Genomic DNA, 18,066 nt, shown 5'->3' on the forward strand with positions numbered 1-18,066 from the left:
ATCAAAATCTAAATTATTCTAAACGATAATGCCTTTATTTACTCGAATCAAATAATAAAATAGATATACCATGAATTATAAAAAAATTAATTCATATTCTTATTTACTTTTATGTTTTGATAAAAACGAAATCATGTGTTCGAAAATATCGCTTATCGTAGGTTAAGTAGCAATGAGCTGGTATTAACGTTTAAACTAAAAAATTTCTGAGATCAGTTTCCTTTTGTTTATTTATGCATATTTCTGTACTGATATTATCATCATATGATAACCTTTTTTCTGAAATATATTTTGCAGCGAAATATTCACCAAAACTAATAAGAGCTCAGTAACTAGGCTCTCTCTATTTTTTTTATTGACGGCGAATGGAGATGCGGCAATTATTTGCGCAGTGAGAATGCTCCTTCACGTTCTCAATTGCAAGCAAATGAAATTCTATCATTGAGAACGGTCACAACAGAGAGACTTTAAGCGAGACAGAAATAAGTAGTCAAAATCGCACAAATGGGAGTTATTTGCTGTTGTGATTATTTGAAAAGGGAAAATTTCCTTTTCCTAATGATATGGATTCATGATATTTAGGATTATAAATTCTGTTTGCTTTAAGGATAATAAGTTTTTTAAAAGTTCTCATATTAGGTTAAAATGTATTCCTGTGTTAAGCAGTACTTATTTTTATTTTAATAAAGGGAAAATTTAATCTTCCAATATGGATTATAAGAATTTCTGGGACGAAAGCGTATCGCTGTATAATTCTTTAGAAGAACAAAAGTGTTTGTGCCCTTATAAATTAAATCCAAATACTTTTCTTGAAATTTCGAAAGCTTGTCTTGAAGAATCAGATGGTTGGTAACTCTTATTAGTGAAACACAATGCTCACTAATATTATCTGTTATGATTTAATTCATTATGTATTTTTTCTTGTGTGCTTACAAAGTAAGAGGTGCTATGTTGCTCATTGTAGAGATGAGTTTTACTTACAAAGAAGCTAAGATTATTTAGAATTTATAACCAAATTAATTATTGCCACTCGATTTTTGGTGTTTAAAAGACTAAATAAAGAAAATTTCATTTTAAAACAAATATCACGCTTAAAAGCAATCATGATTCAGCCAAGAAACAATTTTGTAAAAATATTTCGTTGAAGATTTGAAACTGAAAATTTGCTTTGGTAGTTCGTTTTAAAATTATGTTGGATATAAATATTTTTAAACTCTTTTTGGTGGGCATAATGTTTTTTAATATTTAAGATATATTTTTTGTTTTTAAATATTATGGGAAAGGTGTATTTTTTAAATACTCTTTTGATATTTTTTTTTAACTGAAGTTATTATGTCTTTATTTCATATCCTGACAAAAGCAAACTTATAATCAGAATACTAGTTATAAATAAAAAGCACTTTATAATTAGTGGTTCAAATGAATAAATCGTTTTAGGTGCGAAGTATTTTACAATTTTATTTTATTTTTAGTATGTACAATTTTATAATCTAAAAAAAAAAAAAAAATTAAAAAGCTCTTTTATTATTAATGTTTAATGTAATAACTGAAACAAAACTCATTGCACTTAGTAAAGAGAAATAAACATAAACATCTCATTAGAATAGCTGACAAACTTGTACTGGCCAGGAAAACTGATGTTACTAAACAAACATAAACAATAATTGGCAAGATATTGTTCAAACAGTTTTGCAGTAATAAACACATATTTAAATAGCTATTAATGATAAAATTTAGGCGAAATTCTCCTCAACTTTTTGATTTATTATTATCTAATTAATAAACATAATTTTTTTAAGAAAATGAAAGCAATTACATTATATAAACAGTTAAAACTCTTGCCAATTAAACAAATAAGAGAAAATGTTATTATATTTTTAATTACTTTTTTTATTAAAAGTGAAAAAAAAAATTATGAATTTTTTTAAACTTTTTTATGTTGGCTTACTATATTTTAGAGTTTCTATGTATAGTTTTGACATTGAGTTTATTTTGTTGATTTTTATCAATTTAGTGTAGGGGTGCGAAACTTTTTTCAGTGAAGGGCCACTTACACAGCTCATAGATTAACAAAGGGCACATATATTTAGTCATGTTAGCGGCAAATATGAGGATTTTTATCTAAACATTAGTGTTCGAAGCACCAGATATTTTTACAAGTGAACTTAGTAATATATTTGTAGAAAATTAAATACTTTTAATTATTTGAATTTATTTAAAACTCAAAACACTGATACATTTTTTAAAAAAAAAAACTTTTTTCATTTTTCACAATAATTAATTTATCAAGATGATATAATTTCTAACCAAAAAGAAGCTTACAGAATGAAGGTGCAAAAAAAAAAAAAAAAAAAAAAANAAAAAAAAAAAAAAAAAAAAAAAAAATACGTATTTAATAGAGTAATATAAATTTGAATTAAATAGATTAATGAAAGAAAATTTATAAAGTTTTGAACAGAAACCAAATAAAAAGACATTTTTACTGCGTTCAGAAGTTCCCGCGGGCTGCATGTGGACCACAGGACATAGGTTGTGCACCCCTAATTTAGTGCCTTAACTTTCGTGTATTAAGTGGAAATGATAATGATGTATGTTGTCCAGATTTTGTTAATCTAAATTAAGTTAAATATTTCAGATGAAAAAAAAGATTGTCAGTTGCTATGTATCAACATGCTAAGATTACTAGCTGAAACGTATGTTGCAGAAATTAATAAATATCAAAGAATATGCAAAGAAATACAAATATTATTCAGAGCTCTTTGTAAAGAAGATTTGTTTTACTACATGGTATGTTTTATTTTTCTAATATTGAATTATTAATGCTTAACATACTTAAATATGTTTTAATTTTTGAAATTGGCAACATTTGCTAAACAAAAAATATGGATTTACCTTTCATTATTAAAAAAAAGCAATTAGTTATGTATTTTTTTTCTATAGAATTTCTGATAACAGTGCCATTAAACTTACACATCATCATTAGTTTCCTGATGCAGTTTCTTCCTTTCTTAATTGTTGAGCTATAGCTTTGATATCCTATAGAACTTTCTTTCAAATGCTCTTTTTTTTTTGTCCCTCCTAAATTATGCTAGGGTTCAACAAACTTTAAAATAACATCTTATATCATGTAAGACCTACTAAATTTAAAGCACTTGATTCTTTCTCTAATAATAATAACTGTCAAATAAAAGCTTTTTGATGTGAACTGTTAACATATTCAATCATCTTGAGTTGTAATAACAATGAAACACGTATCAAATGACTGAAGTGTTGCATAACTGGGATCTACTATATGTAAGTTTGTTAGTAAAACAAAAAGAATTTCATAGAAGTTACATTAAAATCATTAAAGGTACACTGAGGCTTCATTTAAGAGGATACTATATTACAAGAAGAATTCTCAATGGCAAGGTCTCTTTCACTTTCATAAGTAATTTAAAATATAGAAAAATTTAGTTCGGAAGAACCTAGAATATAGAAAGTTTTAATTGCTGAAAAAAGAAAATTCATAATATCAAAATGTCTTCTTCTTCCTAATCCCCAAAATTAGCAGGGCTAAACAGTGTTCATGAAATTCATGACCTGGAGGAAGTCGGCCACCAAAAGTGGGTTTTCTAGAATGTCCCTCTTGTCCAGTCCAGGATATGTTGGGGAGAAGCCTGCATGTTGTGGCACCTGGGGCAGTATGGGAAGATTTTAACACTACCCTTGAAAGAAAGAGACTTAAGGTGGCCGCTGGTAAGCACCGTCTGATCTATCAAAATGTAAACAAATTATGTCATGATCTTAGCTGCCCTATTCTAAGTAATCCTGCCATAATTTGTTTACAATTTAATATTTAGAATTTTTTTTTCAGCATTTGAAACTTCAGGGTTTATTCTAGGTTTACCTGAACTCAATTTTCTATAGTATAAATTTTAAATTACTTATGTAGGTGAAAAAGATGTGCCTTGAAAAACTTCTCTTGTGGTATAGTGTCCTTTTAAGTTAATTTCTTACATTTTTCCTTTTATTGTTCTTGATATTCAAAAGAAATAACTATTAAGTAAGGTCAAATGTGATTTTGCATGGACAACTATTATTATCTAAGAGAGTTTAAAAAATATGCATGAAAATTTTTAAAGCATTGTATATATTATTGAAAAGGATATGAAAGTAATTAAATTAGTATTTTTTTAATTCTGTGCTTCCTTAACTATTTTTACTCTTATTTAGGTGGACAAATATTTAACAACAGGCAATCAACATTTGTCATGGTCATTTGCTAAGACTTTATCAACAATTTCCTATGGTTCTCCACTATTCATTACTAGGGAAAGGATAAATTTCATTGTAAAGAATTCAATGTTGCAATCATCTGATAATAAATGTATCCGTCTGATTGAACTTTTAAGTTTCATCATTAGCCCTGGTTTGAAAGTTTCTCATAACAAAAATGAGGATAGTAAATGTCAAAATATAGTAAACTGTACTTTGCCGTTGTCTAAAGGTATAAAATTATTTAAATAATTTTATTTTTTTTTGATCAATAACATCATTTATATAATTAATAATATCATTTAAAATTCTTTTTAGTTGTGAGTGATTGATTTTTAATTCCTTATGTAATGGAATATATTCTTTTTTATGCCAAAATGATTGTTTAGTTTGAATCTTTGTGTTAAATTATTAAGATAAAAACCTGAAGAAAGAAATCCAAAATTTGAAGTCTTAATCTTCAAATCAATGTACTAGATTTAAACTTCTGTGCATACATTTTATCTTTCTGAATACAGGATGTTTTTTTTTTTTTTTTTTTTTTAAATTAATTAAATGACATTTTCATGTTACATCAAAAAATATCCTTACTGTTTAAACTTTTGTTTTTTAAAAGCACTCAAAACTATCGTGTTTTTTCTTTTTCTTTCTACTCTGTAAAAAATATTCAAAGAAAAAGAAATTATTGTGCACATAACAATAATTTTTTTTAAAATTTCTTAGAAGAATTGAATATTCTGCATACATTTTTGCCATTCTATGTTTCTGCAAATCAAAATTAAATAATTTATTTACTTTTGATTCTTACTCATTTGGCTTTGATTTAATTAAAATATTTATTCTTTTAATTTTAAATGTTTTTTTTATTACAAATTTTCCAAGTTCAATTGTTTGCACACAATAGGTTCATGCTTTTGTATTACTATTCTAGTTGATACAGTTTAGCCTCAATTAATTAAAAGCATTTAAGGCTAAACCTGCTTCAAAAGTTTTTCGTTTAATGTGCCATAATGGTATGAAATCCAATGTAGTAAATCAACCATATTAGGGGAACTTTTTTGTTAGCTATTTGAAGACCTTTGGAGTTAAGAATGATTTCATATATGTTTGCTGTTCAGGGCTAAACAAATTTATATTTTAATAAAATGTATTTACTGTTACATGTTTTAAACAAATGATTGGAAAAAATCCTGTATTTTTTTTTTTTTTAAATTAGATTTTTTTTTTTAAAAATTTCATTTAGATTTTTTGTATATTTTTACCTTTACCAACTGAATCATCTAATAAAAATTTTAAAATATTCACTATATTTACGACAATATCAAAAATAATTAATATTTCTTACTAAAATGGTTAAAATTATTTTTTCACCAATAGCTGAATAAAAATCATAGCTAGTCATATTTTTTGAAGCTCCACATTCTAAAGAATTTTAAAATTGGGGAGCCAATTTGTCATTTGGTTATCTAGCAAAGAATAAATCAGTTCCGATCAGAAAATGTAAGTGGAAAAAAAACCCCATTTATTTTAAGTTTCTCTAGATAGAGCAGGTTTTTCTTCTTTATTGATATACACTAACTACATATTTAATAATTTTTTAAGCACTTGTATTTAAATTCACATGAAACTAAGTAGGCAATATTAAAATATGTTAATTACCAGCTAATTATTTTACATTATGTTAATGAAAAATTGTAATTTTTAAGTTTTGTCCCACCTGTATTCACTTTTATTCTCTCTCTTTTCATAAATTTTTTCCCGTCTATTTTGAAATATAATTTCTTTTTTTTTTATCATTTCTTTGTACAAAACCTTCATTTTTAATGAAACCAGATATTGAAAACCACATTTCTCTAATGAATGTAATTATCAATTGTACTGTGTAAACATTTAGACTGAAATTAAGTTTTTTTAAATAAAAATTGAGTTTTTTTTATTCTTTTAAATCATAGTTTTTTTAAATCAAAGATTTTTAAATATGAAATAATTTTAATTGGATTTAAATCATGTCAACCTTGTTTAAACTTGAAAAGTTTTCTAGAAATTTTTTTTATTTACTTGTTGTTAGAATGAAAGCTCCAGTTTAACTCAAATATTTATATTAGGATTTGGAAGTTTTTATGTTAATTTTAAAATTATCACTTTTTACTTTTGAGGTTTTAAATTTTATTATTTTGACGATTTTATTTGAAGTTTCTTTATTCCAGTATAGTAGGTTTCAAGAGAAAAAAATTTTAATATTAGTGATAAAAATTATTATTATTTTCATCAGTAATTATACAAATTGTTTTAAAAGGGCAGAAATAAATATTAGTAATTTTTTAGTTTAATTTCAATTTTAACTAGTAAAAAGCTGTTAACAGACTGAAAAACAGTAAAAAAACATTAATTAAATATAAGGATTTATTTCATCACGTAGATTTAGTTGGGTCTCAATAATCTAATTTTATGGAACTAATTTTAGTTTTAATTTATTATACTAGATAAAATTGATGTTAATGTAATTATTACATACTCTCTAACATAAAAATTATTGTCTGAACTCTCTTAAAATTTTTTAGATCACTATATTAGTATCTGCTCTGAGCTTATTCTACACTGGAACAAAATGGTGGAGATGTATTCTAATCCTAAAACATTGGAAGATAAGAAAGAAGTGGCTTTTCTGCATTTATGGAGGCTAATTATTAATGGTCCTTTACAAGATGATGTATTTGTTATCTTTTTGAACAAGAAATTCATTCTAGATATTTTGTGTCTTCCCAATTTTAGTAGACCAAATGTAGTCTCTTTGTATGTGGAAGTGATAATTAAAGTAAGTTTATGAAATTACAACTACATAATTTTCAGGAAAAAAACTGATTTTAAAGTTCTTGGTATTATTTTATGATTATTACCATAAATTATTTGCTATTATTTTTGATTTTACATAAAAATTAACGAACAATTTTGTAGATTTTAGCTTCATTTACAGGAAAAATAAGTTTATATTCACCTTAAACCCATCCAACAGACACAAGTATTATGAGATAATTGTATCAAATTTTATATTGCACATGTTTATGAAATTTGATATAATTTTGAAATATTTGCATACTTAGAAAGTATGTATTTTTATGTTTAGCGAGAAAACCATTAAAAAGCGCAGAATTGAGGAATTAAATAGTTATCTTTAAAACAAATGCCGCCAAATCATTGTAGCTCCAAAATACAATTAAATAAAACCATCTGAATCTAAAATTGAAAACAAATTGAAAAACCTTTGCACAAAATTATAAAATTCTTTTATCCAAAGAAATGTTTTTGCAAAAAATAACTTTTAGTAGATATTTCTTATTATTTTATTTAATAACAGTCGAAAGAATTTTGTATTGCAAGGTATGCAGTTTTTTACATCATTATAATGAATGTAATTTTGCATGGCAAAATATAATATTTGAACAAAATTGGCCACATAGCTTCTGCAAAATTGAATTTTTAAAAATTCATATGTTTAAAACTTGATTTCTCTTGAATTGATTTTGCTGAAATTTTGTATTTCGCTATGTCAAATAACGTTCTTTGAAATTATGTAAAAAAACACTACTTACCTTACAAAAATTTGTTTTGAAAATTATTAAATAATATAATAAAAAATGATAAATACTCACTAAAAGTTACTTTTTGTATGGTATTAACTTTAGATAAACTAATTTTATAATTGTTTGCAAATTTTTTTTAAGTTGCTTAGAAACTTTTTGATATTGCATAATACACAGAATATTAAATCAACATTAAAGGTTCCAAACTTTGGACCTCTCTCCTAATCAAACTGTTGGGACCATACATCCTAGATTGGGACTATTTATTGGACTATATATTGTAGGTCAGAAATTCAAATCGGACATAAAAAGATATGCTTATTTAGAGAAAGTATGCTTTTGTTTCCGATTTCGTACTTTAGAATAGCATCTGAACTAATTAGTTATTTGAGGACATCTTCTCAAACCATTAAGATTGAGTTCTGGAACTTGAAGATCCGATCATTAGATTACGATTTATTCAGGGTGGTTGGTTGTTTTTTATTTGCGCATGCATGTGTTCAGTATTGTCTTATTTATTTGAACCCATCAAGCTTTATTCACATTTTTTAAGTTTCATTTCTTAAAGCTTGCAGAAATAAAGTTTTTATTAATAAAGATGTCTTTTTTTGGGGAGGGATGGGGCAGTTAAATAATTTTAACTTGATTTATAAAATTAATAATGTGGATAAAAATCTGACCATCTAAATGAAAGATATAAAGTTGAAGTTTAAAATTTCTTGGAACACTATTTCAACCATACCCTAAAAAAGAAGGGAAAATATTGAAAGCAATAGGAATTTACTAACTTGGTATTAAAACGACAATATCCACTATTTTAAAGTTCAAAATGAAATCTTTTATTAAGTCTAAATTTTTCTTTTTTTCTATCAGATTTAAGAATATTGCAAATTAATTGTAAATCAAACATGAGTAACTTAAAATTTTATTGTAGCTACTTTTAAAATTAGTTTCATTTATTTTGCTACTGTTATTTAAGTATAATTATGTTGTTTTCAGATAATTTCTTCCAACTTGAAATGCAGACCATGGAAAGGTGATGATTATATGCTCATTGAAAAGTCAGTAACTACTGTTTTAACGAGTGGTCTTTTAGAGTCATTATCGACAAATGACCAAGAATTTTGCAGTGCCATTAAAAAAACATCTTCTTGTGGGTATTAAGTTTTAATTAATTTTCTTCTTTTTTTTAAACATGTAAATTAAATGTAAGTTTGTTTAGCTGAAATTTCTTGTTTTTACATGTTGGAAGTTAAGCTCAATGCTTAAATATTATTGTATTGCAATATCTTCTTTAGATACTCTTTGTATATTAAATATTTAATGTTTGTTTAATTTACTTAATTTATATAATTATTTTGTTTCAATTGCAATTTTTTTTCAAACTTTTAATTGTTTAATTAAATTTTAATTTATTCTTAAAACTTTTTTCAAATATTTTTAATATTTTATTATTTAATTTTCAAAATGTCACTGCAAGAAAATTTTTTTTAAGAAAAAATCTATTACAAGTAATGGGTGAAGTTGCGAGTACCCTTCTCTCTGATAGCAGAATTTACAGAGTGAATCTACAGCACTATCTTCGTTAATCTAAATTTGACAACCACCTCAACGTTGTCCATCATTGATTACAATTGTAAAAAAATTCAGCTTTATCTAATATACATGTATTAAAATTTGCTAATATAAATCCTTAAAAATTATACATGCAAACTATATGCTTAAATTAAAGTTGAATTTTATATGATACTAAAAAATGAAATAAATCTATATGCAGTTAAGCCTGTTATTAAATAACAGGAATATTTTTTTACTTTTAGTTCTTTAGGGTGTTCTTCCAATTCAGTTTCTTAATTTTTGTTAGAAACAAGTTTAGAGATGTTTTAAAGAGGAATCTCAACAATTTCTACTGTTTGTTTTCTTATCGAAACTAAAAAGGAAAATTAGTTGGAAAATAATCTGTAGATGGTGAAATAATCTGTGGCGCTGGAGGGTTTCTGCTCCTGTGCCCTGTGCCAATCTTCAAGAATTGTCTTGATATTATTTCATTGTTTGCTTCACCAATAAATTCACAAAAATCTATTAACAGACAGTCAGTGAAGATTCCATTTTCTCTTTAGCTTGTGTAGGAGCAACTAAATGAGTTCAGTGCTTTGCATTCATCCCTATTATTTTAAAATAAATTTGATCCAAATAGCGAATTACTAAAGGTAATTTGGTTAAAGGTTAATAGCAAATTACTAAAGGTAATTTGCATAATTCATGACAAATACTGTTAAAGACTATAAAATATTTTATGAGTTAATAATTTTTTTAAAAAGTAAACAGTATTAAGTACAATTCATTTCAGGCCATTAGTCTATAATCTTGGTTTCTGATACACCTGTTGCAAAGTCTGACTCATTTTCATTACTGATCTGTTCTGGTGCAATCTATATGGTACTTCATCTATATGAGGCTTCATCTTTCCATTTATTTATCTGGAAATTAATAATAAATTTTAAATTGATGATGAATTTTGTATAATTATACAAAAATCAAATAAACTATAGGAATAGAAAAAAAACTACTAAAATTAAATTCAATAATGAAATAAAAATTTATCTCTTAGTACTTATTAGTAATGCACGAGCAAATCACAACTAATCAGAGGTTTCCTTTACATAAACAAATTGTTGGTTAAAAAAAACTAAATTTATATATTCAAAAAATGTATTCAAAATTTATTATATGGTTCAAAACATTAATAATTTTTTTTCATGCTAAATTCTGCTAGACTTTTCAGAAAATGAAAAATCAAAACTTGCTCTTTTTGTAAATAATATACAATCGTAGTTTCTGATATTTTTTTCTCATTTCTTACTTTTTGGTTCTTTTATAGTTCTATAAACATGTCAGATGAAGTTGAGAAAAAAATTGGTGCAATTGAAAAGAAAATTATTTTTATTCTGATGAATTTGCTAGCTGGTAAGTTACTAGTGAAAGATAATTTGTAAATTTATGTTGTTATTTATCAAAAATACCTTCTAAATAATCTAGTTAACATCTACATCCAATTGTTTTCTTAGTTTAATCTTAAATAAAATCATGAAATGTTGAATCTGTTTAGAGTTTTCTTCCCGTTTTGTAAAAAATAAGTTATTTAATAAAAATAGAATAAATTTCATAAATTTAATTAATAAACATGTCATTTTATCACCTTAACTTTATCTGTACCCTCCTCTATGAAATATCCCATTTTTAAGAAATACTTTGTAAGATTTTACTAAATTATCCTTCTGAAAATGTTCATATTTTTTTCATTAACCTATGTGTAATAATAGGAAGAAGATTTTTCAGCTTTATTTTCTACTAACACTAGAATAGCTGGAGTGAACATAATGCATTTACAAAATTATTAATAAATTATGCAAAACATAAATGCATTTTAAAGTTCAGGATTGAAAAAATTTTCAAACTTTTCGTAAAAATAGTAGACATGTTTCGGGTGCTTAAACATGTTCCTTTATCATGACAATCATGTGATTAGTCAAACCTTTGACCTGGATCATTCTCGTTTTAGTAAAAACGGCAATGAGCTATGAATAGTTGTGTCGTTTGTCGAAGTATATTGACTGCATTAAATTATTTTTATAAATATTTAATTAACCAATAATTATAAATTAGTTCTACTGTCGTTCTGCATTTTAAGATTATTAAAAAATATTTAGCTCCAATTCATTCTTTTGAGATTTTAAGACTTTTATTAACTTTTTTCTTTATTCTTTTTCATGTTAGCTTTTATATTGAAAGAATACACACATCAGAGACTCCAACTGCTAAGTAGTTTCAGGATTAAAATTTTCCTAGTGGTAGTAAGGTTAATGTATTTATGTTTTAATAGATTAAAATTCAAAGGATTTTGTCCATCATTAGGCACACAAAATTTAGACAGATTCATATAAAATCATAAAGATGAATGCTTAATCACAGAATCCTCTCGAGATATATTAATTTTTTAAAAACGTATCTGTTTGTTTTAAGAAATTTGGCTTTAGTTCACAAACAGTGAAAAAAAAATAATACGAAACTGCAGAGAATCTGTAATAGTTGTTGGAGTCTCTGCATACACTGTTAGAAATTTTTGTGTTCATTTTCTGTTGTTTCAATTTTGCGTCCTAATATCGATATCACTGTAGAAATGAAAAATGTCTTTTAGATGAAAATGTGTGTGTTTCTTGTGTATATTTTGCTCTGAAAATAGTAATTAGTGCTATAATAATAATTAGTCTATAATTAGTGCTATGCACCATTTTCCTCAAATTTCAGCATGGCACTTTACACACTTTTGCAGCACACAATAAAAACTTGTGAGCAAAGAAAAGGCACATTCATTGATAGTGGATTCATGGCCAATTTGGCGACTATTTTGGTAAAAAGATACTCTCTCTACCTTCCCGAAGTTTTAAAGCTATACATTAAGACACAAGTATCTGGGCTTTCCAACTTTACTTCTGCAAAGATAATATGGGATGGACCATTTTAGTTTTGATTTATGAATCAAGCTCCTTTTTTTATGCAGAATCAGTCATAATATTGATCCATATTATTTTTTTTTGCAATTGTATCTTTAACTACTTTGAAAACGCTGTTCAATTTTGCCTGTCAAAGTTGCAGCAAATTTATGCTTTGTTATGGTTCAATAGTGAATCGATTTTTCTTATGTCAAGTGCCAGATATTTCTTTTAATGTAAATCTCGTCAATTATTTTATAGTAGATTCGGGTAAAACCAATCTACTATAAAATAATTGACGAGATTTCCATTAAAAGAAATATCTGGAAATGGAGGTTAGAAGACATAAATTGGCTTGAAAATCATATGTACTTTCCTGATCACCTCTTACTACCTCCCAAACTGGTTCATCCCTCAAACTCTCTCGCGTTGCCCTGGGGGAAATGGCATTGGCAACTAACCATGGCATTGAAATCTTCACAGACGGGTCGAGAATTCAAACTGAGAACAATGGTAGACTTATAAATAAATCTGCATATGGTGTTGTAATGAAGATAAATGGCAAAACCATCAGTACCATCTCGGCGCGTTTAAATAACAACTGCAGTATTTATCTGGCTGAGCTCCTTGCGATACAGACAGCGCTCCAATGGCTTAAAAACCAGGGTTCTCCAATGGCAAGCATTTACACAGATTCCCTTTCTTCACTTATGAGCCTGGAGGACCCACGTAAACACCTCAAACTTATAGAAGACACCAAAGCCATGTGGAGTAGCAACTATAATATAAATTGGATTAAAGCACACTCAGGCATTGAAGGGAATGAAGAGGCCGACTGGGTTGCTAAGGAAGCCACTAAGCTTGGCCAGATTGATTTTGAGATCCCGGGTGAAAAATGCGAAATTAAATCTTACATTAAGAACATTACTTTTAACCGCTGGAGAAATGACTGGAGGTCTAGTGACAAGGGAAGACAAACCTATAAATTTTTTAAAGACCCAAGCATAAAGCGCCTGCAGGCCAATTTTTATTTAAACCAGCTCCTTACTGGCCACGGAGTGTTCGGGACCTATCAACAAAAATATTTCAAAAAATCAGCTTCATGCAATTACTGTGGAGTGAGACAGGACATTGATCATCTACTTAAGCACTGTCCAAGATTCCGGGCACTTCGTGGAACCCACATGAATAATTGCGAAGAGGAACATCAATTCTTCGCTATATTGACCTGCAGGAAAATTGTGACTCAAATTATTAAACAAACCCTCGAGGACATTCTAGCCCCAGATCAACTGGCCCCAGTCATGAACCAACAATAGAGCATGTCATCGTTAATTTTTACTAATCAACTTTTAGCCTTACATTTTGAATTTTTATCTACTTTTGATTTTAGACTTCATAGACTTCTAGTCAGACTTTTACTTTTAGACATTTACTATTTGGACTTTTAGCTTTCATTGATTTTAGTTTTGAGATTTTTTATCTCTTGTTTCCTTATTATTATAATCATTTAATTCTCGACATTTACACCGGCGCTATTGGGTTTCATTGCCTTTAACACATGTTTTTAATTGTCAAACTTTATTGTTAATCCACTTTTAACTGATCACCACCACTGTCATTTGGCGAAATTTTACTGTAACTTTAGTTTTTAGAGAAATTTTATTGTAATAATTTTACTTTTATCTCCGTATACCCCCCTGGGGTGGGTCGGAGTTCAACCTTCTTACTTATGTCAAGTGTTGCATTAGGGTCAATCTCAGATAATGGTAAACTTTGACTTTTTATATAAAAATTTATTTATTTTTAAATTAGTGCAAGCATGAAAAAAAATCACCAACATCAATTGTTTTAGAGAAAAATTTAAATTCATCATATCTCTACCTACTTCTGTTTGTAGTAATGAAATAATTGTTTTTGTTATACTTCAGATTTTCAGAATATGCAGTTACTGTGTGAATCATATCAGAAAATAATAACTTTTATTAATCATAAAAGTATGCTTGCACCTCTTTGGCTAGTCAACATGTTTTTAGATGATGATGATCTTTTATTTGGTGTTATGCTAGCATCTTTAAGGATATATAGGAACCTACAAAATGAGAACAATATTAGGTAATTGTTAGTTTCCATTATTTTATTTGATTTTAAAATGCATAGTGTATCAGTTTCGATTCCATTAATATTCTTTTATTCATAAAAAGCTTGTTGAATTTTCAATTCTTGTAAGAAATTTATTTTTATCTTTTCCTTTTTTTTCATCTAAGTAAAAAAAAAAATTTCTTTTAATTTTTTTTCTACTTGTAATGTTATATAAAATAAGGGAGATGTTAGAGGTCGGAGTACCTTGTTTTATGCTGTTCACTGTTTAGTTATCGTCTTAGTTACTTACTTTAGGCAAAACTAATTGTTCTCTCAAAGTCAAAAAACAATAATTAAAGAAAATAATATTTCTGTTAATGTCATCTTCCCTCTTCCTAAAATTTCTTTCTTTATTCTTAAAAGGACCCTTTTGTCAGCTCTGTTACCTCTTTCTCAAAAAATTTTTTCTCATGTTATAACTTTTTTTAAAATTTTACTAACCCTATTAAAAATTTATTTTACTAAGTGGCTTTTCTCAAGAAGATACAGTTCATTAGCATTAAGTGATAGCATAAGTGCCATGCTAATGTATCGCTGCTTAAATAAGCATTTACGCAGTGTTACATTAGCATGATACTTCTTTTTAAGCATGATGCTTCTCCTAAAGCTTGAAGGAAGCCTTCAGCTTTAGCATGATGCTTCTCCATAAACATTCACCACTTTCAGGTATCAAAAAATATGTATCTCATTTTCCCCTAAAAGTTTATATGAAATGTGAAAAAAATAATAATACCCAATATCTTTTTTTTAAATCTTAATTACTTATTTTATAGGTATATTTTAATTGCAGAAGCATTTTTTAAAAGCCATCAACAATTTAAGGGTATTTATAGAAAACAAAATATGGCAAATAACTATTGAATAATTATAAAACACTTAGTATTTTATAACTTTTACATCTTCGATTTGCTTTACCATAGTGTATGATTTACAGTAAAACCCTTTTATGATAAGAACAGTGGGAAACATTATTATAAAAAGATTTCGATTCTAGCCAAATTATTTTTTTAGAGCAAGCAAAGCAGTTCTAGGAAATAAAATACATTTATTTATATCTTTCTCCTGCATTTTAAGAAAAAAAAAATTTTGAAACACGTGTATGATATAGATTTTTTTTTAAAAATTCAAATAGGTAGGAATACTTTTTTATTTCTAGAAGAAGAAAAATTAAAAGCTAATGTGCATTCTGTCTCTGATTAAATGCTTTTCGGCATATTAAAAAACGCATTGTCTGCTTTTTGAATGTTTTTATTGTTAGATTCTCTCTCTTTGTTAATTAGTTGATAGAGATTTATGCATTATGAACTTCTTTAATTTCTGAGGTAAAAAAATTTCAAGTCAATTTTATAACATCTAATAATCCGGGCTCTAAATTAACGACTGTATTTATGTAAGGTCCATTGGTCTAGGACTACTTAAATTTGACGCGGATCACCATAAAGTAATTATTAGTGTAGTGATATGCCGAACCAACAGTCAATGTAGACCGGCGAATGGATGTAACGTAGGAATGGTATTCTGTTTTGGTTTTTTCAGTTTCCTGTTTTGGCCTGTATTATTGTCACAAAATAGCATATTTTATCATAAATAATTGTGAGCATTTCTCATTTTTTGCATTGTATTTTATCATAAAAATTTAGTTTATAAACTACTTTTTGAAAAGTCTCATAGATGCATGCAAGCAAACTTAAGAAAATTTTTACTGACTGCTCTTATGGACTAGTGGCTAAATTTTCTCAATTTCTATTTCTGAATACCATGAATCATTTTCATTAAGGAATTGGCAAAAAATAGTTGATTTAAAAGATTATGAATGTTTATCCAAAAAAGGCCAAAAATTTAAATTTGTCAAAAATAAGTATTTATTGATAAAAATAGGAATTAGTTGAAAATAGATGTTTTAAAGCATTATAAATGAACTAAAAAAATGATCCAAAAGGGAAATTTGATTAAATTAAGGATTAGTGGAAAATAGTTTATTTTATAAGTTTATAAAGAGAGGTCAAAAAGGAAATTTGATAAAAAAAGAAGTGTTTCATTTTAAAATAATGTGAGAAATATATGATTTTGTGATCTGACGCAAGCATTGAGTAAATTGTCTATTTTTTTCTATGGTGGAAGACATGATAAATTGTGAACAACAAGTGTTTTTTACTAAAAATGTAAAAAATAAAGAATCAGTCAGAAAGAAAAAAAAGAATGGGTGAAGGATTATTCATTTTGCACCAAAGATAACATTTATATATCAAATTATTACTAGGTATTAATTATTTTCAAGTAGGTTCCTAAATTTTTTTTTAAATTTCCACAAGATAACACTATAATAAATAGAATTATTGTATCTTCTTTATAAAGCTAGTGCTATTTTTCAAAAAATTACAAAAAAATTCTTGGTTAATTTTTAAATACTATCATTATATTGTCCAAGGTTCAATTATTAAGGTATAAAATAAATAAATAAAAACAAACAAGAAACTTTCCTTTTTCTCTCAAAGTTTTGTCTATATTTTCCTGAATATTTCTATACTTCAACATGCACTATTGTCATTGCATCAGGTTTTTACTGTATTCTTTAGTATTTGCTTTATAAAATGTAATTATGTTTTTCACCTTACAGAACTGAACAGTCTTCTATTCAGCTGTTTCTCCTACACGACATCAATCCTCACGCTTTGTTTATCCAGTTGTTGCAGTTGTTAGGCTGTGATCATAATGAATTTATATCATTTCTCGTCTCTGATGAAACCTGTTGTTTGCTATATTTAACTGAGTATTTGAAATTGCTTTTGAATGAGAAAGATCAGTTTCTGAAAACTTATGTTATGATTATGTCTGACAAAAAATTTATTTCTGCAAATACCGGTAGGGAAGAGAAATGTCAACCTGCAGATGACCAAAGCAAGTCTAATAACGAACAAGCTCAATGCGAATCAACTAGTGCCAAAGATTCTAGTGTTGAAATGAAAGAGAATTTAATTGTAAATACAAACTCCAATAATGAAGGAGAAGAAATTAAAAAAAATAACTTCCATCTTGTGACGTATTCTTCCTCAAGTTCTGAAGATGAAAGTTGTGATGAAAGCAAGGCAGAAGATCTATTCAAAATTATATCAGTATTGATAAATTTAAAAAATGGCATTCAGAAATTAGTCAACTTAAAAGAATTTCCATATAATATATCCCCATTATTGTTTTTATTGAAATCATGCGAAGATCTATTTAGATAGTTTTAAAAATAACTTTATTAAAATTTTTACAATTTTGAATGTGATATAAAAATTATTCGTGAGTATTTTTTTTAAAAAAATTGAATGGAAATAAAAAGAAGCATTTTTTATTGTTTAAACTCAATGCTAAAAGACAAATTAACATTTGATTTGAAATTTCAATTAAATAAAAATGGAAACAGAACAGTCTGCTAAGAAAAACAAGTATTTTAGTTACAAAGTTTGTCAACAGAGGATGCTGCTGACTTAGAAGGACTATGAAACAATGTTTTCAAACTAGCAACCATTTGTAACAGCTACCATTTGCTGCTTCATTCTGAGGTCAAAACTAACAGATACTTGCCTAAACATTTTAATTGGAATAGT

At 26.7% G+C, this 18,066-nt stretch overlaps 1 protein-coding gene and 1 long non-coding RNA gene across 2 annotated transcripts; one reads left to right on the forward strand and one right to left on the reverse strand.

Moving 5' to 3' along the window:
* Window positions 1–437: 437 nt before the first annotated feature.
* Window positions 438–17,810, forward strand: LOC107446705 (protein lines homolog). The gene is made up of 8 exons (XM_016061421.4): window positions 438–845; window positions 2,636–2,787; window positions 4,216–4,489; window positions 6,819–7,072; window positions 8,838–8,995; window positions 10,720–10,805; window positions 14,263–14,446; window positions 17,091–17,810. Exons 1-8 carry the CDS (start codon window positions 710–712, stop codon window positions 17,698–17,700), a joined length of 1,854 nt encoding a protein of 617 aa, XP_015916907.1. The 5' UTR covers window positions 438–709; the 3' UTR covers window positions 17,701–17,810.
* Window positions 10,114–14,357, reverse strand: LOC122270514 (uncharacterized). The gene is made up of 2 exons (XR_006225838.2): window positions 14,220–14,357; window positions 10,114–10,318 (listed from the first exon to the last, which is right to left on the reverse strand). It is a non-coding gene; the product is annotated as an uncharacterized lncRNA (long non-coding RNA).
* Window positions 17,811–18,066: the final 256 nt, after the last annotated feature.

This window comes from Parasteatoda tepidariorum, chromosome 7, assembly GCF_043381705.1.
Source record: "Parasteatoda tepidariorum isolate YZ-2023 chromosome 7, CAS_Ptep_4.0, whole genome shotgun sequence".
NCBI lineage: Eukaryota > Metazoa > Arthropoda > Arachnida > Araneae > Theridiidae > Parasteatoda > Parasteatoda tepidariorum.

Bases quoted from the DNA above. Each gene is read 5' to 3' on its own strand.
- LOC107446705 (XM_016061421.4), top strand. From the start codon at position 710: ATGGATTATAAGAATTTCTGGGACGAAAGCGTATCGCTGTATAATTCT. The intron at 7,073-8,837 runs GTAAGTTTATGA...TGTTGTTTTCAG, and splicing joins ATGTGGAAGTGATAATTAAA to ATAATTTCTTCCAACTTGAA. The intron at 8,996-10,719 runs GTATTAAGTTTT...GTTCTTTTATAG, and splicing joins AAAAAAACATCTTCTTGTGG to TTCTATAAACATGTCAGATG.